This window comes from Palaemon carinicauda, chromosome 37, assembly GCF_036898095.1.
Source record: "Palaemon carinicauda isolate YSFRI2023 chromosome 37, ASM3689809v2, whole genome shotgun sequence".
Classification (NCBI taxonomy): Eukaryota; Metazoa; Arthropoda; class Malacostraca; order Decapoda; family Palaemonidae; genus Palaemon; species Palaemon carinicauda.
Genome location: NC_090761.1, coordinates 66,766,005 through 66,768,504, shown reverse-complemented (window position 1 = coordinate 66,768,504; position 2,500 = coordinate 66,766,005). Strand labels below are relative to the sequence as shown.

At 33.1% G+C, this 2,500-nt stretch overlaps 1 protein-coding gene across 2 annotated transcripts in view; it reads right to left on the bottom strand.

The window, feature by feature from the left end:
* Positions 1 to 2,500, bottom strand: part of LOC137629750 (calcitonin gene-related peptide type 1 receptor-like) — a 703,766-nt gene that overhangs the window by 260,818 nt on the left and 440,448 nt on the right. For both annotated transcript variants that reach the window (XM_068361349.1, XM_068361350.1), the window contains one exon: positions 77 to 241. In XM_068361349.1, coding sequence (XP_068217450.1) covers positions 77 to 241 — 165 coding nt within the window. The remainder of the gene's footprint in view (positions 1 to 76; positions 242 to 2,500) is intronic.

Here is a 2,500-nt window from a genome sequence, read left to right as displayed (position 1 = left end):
AAAAAAATCATGAGAAATCGAATCAAGCTGAAGAAACAGAAATCAAAATAAGCTATAATAGATGAAGGACACTCACCGAAATCGGGGTCCGGCAAGGGCATGGTGGCGTGAAGGGCATGGCATTCCTCCCGCCTTTGATTGACTTCAGCGGACTCCTGCCCCCATGGGCCAGGGTCCCCGGAGGTATTGTTAGCACCTTTGGGCGCCAGCTCTTCATAGTTCCATTCCTCCAAAACGGGTGCTGGAAAGATGGAACAGATGGTTAAGGAAGAGTTAAAATATATATAAAAATATGTAGACAACAATATTGTAAAAAATTACTGAATAAATATTTATGGACATTTAACTTATTAAAAATCATAAATGCAATCAGATTCATACAGCACATGCATGGACATAAGAAGATCCATAACACAGACGTATGCATAAATACATACACACACATATATACAAATTATATATATATACACATATATATATACATGTATATAGATATATAAATTCATATATATAGATATATACATACATATATACATAGGTTTACATACATCTATATATATATATATATATATATATACATATATATACATATATATATATATGTATATATATATATATATATATACATATATATATGTATATATATAATATATATATATAGGGATATCTAGTTTCACAGGAGGTTGACTTTGTGTGTAATTAGGTATGCTGATAGTTAGTTATGCTTAAACATGACGTCGCAATAAAATAAAGATAGAGTAATACAGTATGACGAAGATACAGTACATAAACGAAATGAAGCATATGTGAAGGCAGTATGAAATAATACAAATTTTTACCTGACATTGACTTCCAGCGGAGGAATGAGAGATGAGGAATGAGAGATAATATTATCATGGGCATATCCGCGTTCATATGTCAGAGACACATTAAGGATCATGACACTAAAATTTTCATTCAAATAGAGAACATAATTTATTACAAGTTATACACTGTTAAAAAAACTGTATTAACCGTATTTCAATAAATGAAGCGACTGTAATTTTACCCTACTTTGCTATTATCATTTACAGGTTGGTGACGGTAGTATCCTTCCTTTACGTCAATGTATACGTTTTTAAAACAGTAAATGCCTGACAACATTTATTCCATGATTTTTACCGTTTTTTTTTTTTTTTTTTTTTTTTTTACGGCAAATTTTTAAGTGTGGTCATTTTAAATTTTCGAAAAAAAAATTATCTATATATAGGAACTAAGCAATCTTATAAATAAAATCAAATAAAATTCTTAAAAGGATAAATTATCTATATATAGGAACTAAAAAAATCCTATTATCTATATATAGGAACTTAAAACATCTTATGATTAGAATAAAAGAAAAATCCAAGAAGGATAAAATGGTTGATGGAAGAAAACTTTCAAAGTACCACGGATAGGGTGTAAAAATATTAAAAATAACGATTACAGAGAGAGAGAGAGAGAGAGAGAGAGAGAGAGAGAGAGAGTCCAATAAAAATAAGATAGCTGAAACTTTCAAAGTTTAAAATGGATGAAACTTTCAGAGTACCACGGATAAAGAGAGAGAGAGAGAGAGAGAGAGAGAGAGAGAGAGAGTCCAATAAAAATAAGATAGCTGAAACTTTCAAAGTTTAAAATGGATGAAACTTTCAGAGTACCACGGATAAAGAGAGAGAGAGAGAGAGAGAGAGAGAGAGAGAGAGAGAGAGAGTCCAATAAAAATAAGATAGCTGAAACTTTCAAAGTTTAAAATGGATGAAACTTTCAGAGTACCACGGATAAAGAGAGAGAGAGAGAGAGAGAGAGAGAGAGAGAGAGAGAAAACGCCCAAATCTTCCTAAAACAAATAGTAAGTTCCCGAGGAACTCACTCTTTCTTTATCTCCCCGATTTTTTTTTCTTTTTACTTCAAACAAAACCTAACAGTTAATTCTCCGTGAAAAGAGGGAGGGAAAAAGTTAGCGAAGAAACTCAATAGATCTGCAATTAAGAAAGTTTCCCCGGTAGCCATTTACTTAATGAGGTTGTAGCCCCTCGGATGAGTAAATTTACTCAACTCAATCTCGCTGTAATGAGCTGTATCACACCTTCAATGAGAGAGAGAGAGAGAGAGAGAGAGAGAGAGAGAGAGAGAGAATGTGTGAACACCTTTCTTCATCCAGTTTTATGAAATATCAACATCTTGATGACTATATACACATCATAAAGGAGGAATAAAAAGGTCAAAAGAGAGAGAGAGAGAGAGAGAGAGAGAGAGAGAGAGAGAGAGAGAGAGAGACGCTGTAAAGAGCTGTATTATTATTTTTACTAGCTAAGCTACAACGCTAGTTGGAAAAAAACAGGATGCTATAAGTCCAGGGTCACCAACAGAGAAATAAATTGGAGAGAGAGAGAGAGAGAGAGAGAGAGAGAGAGAGAAAGAGAGAGAGACTGTAAAGAGCTGTATTATTATTTTTACTAGCTAAGCTACAACGCTAGTTGGA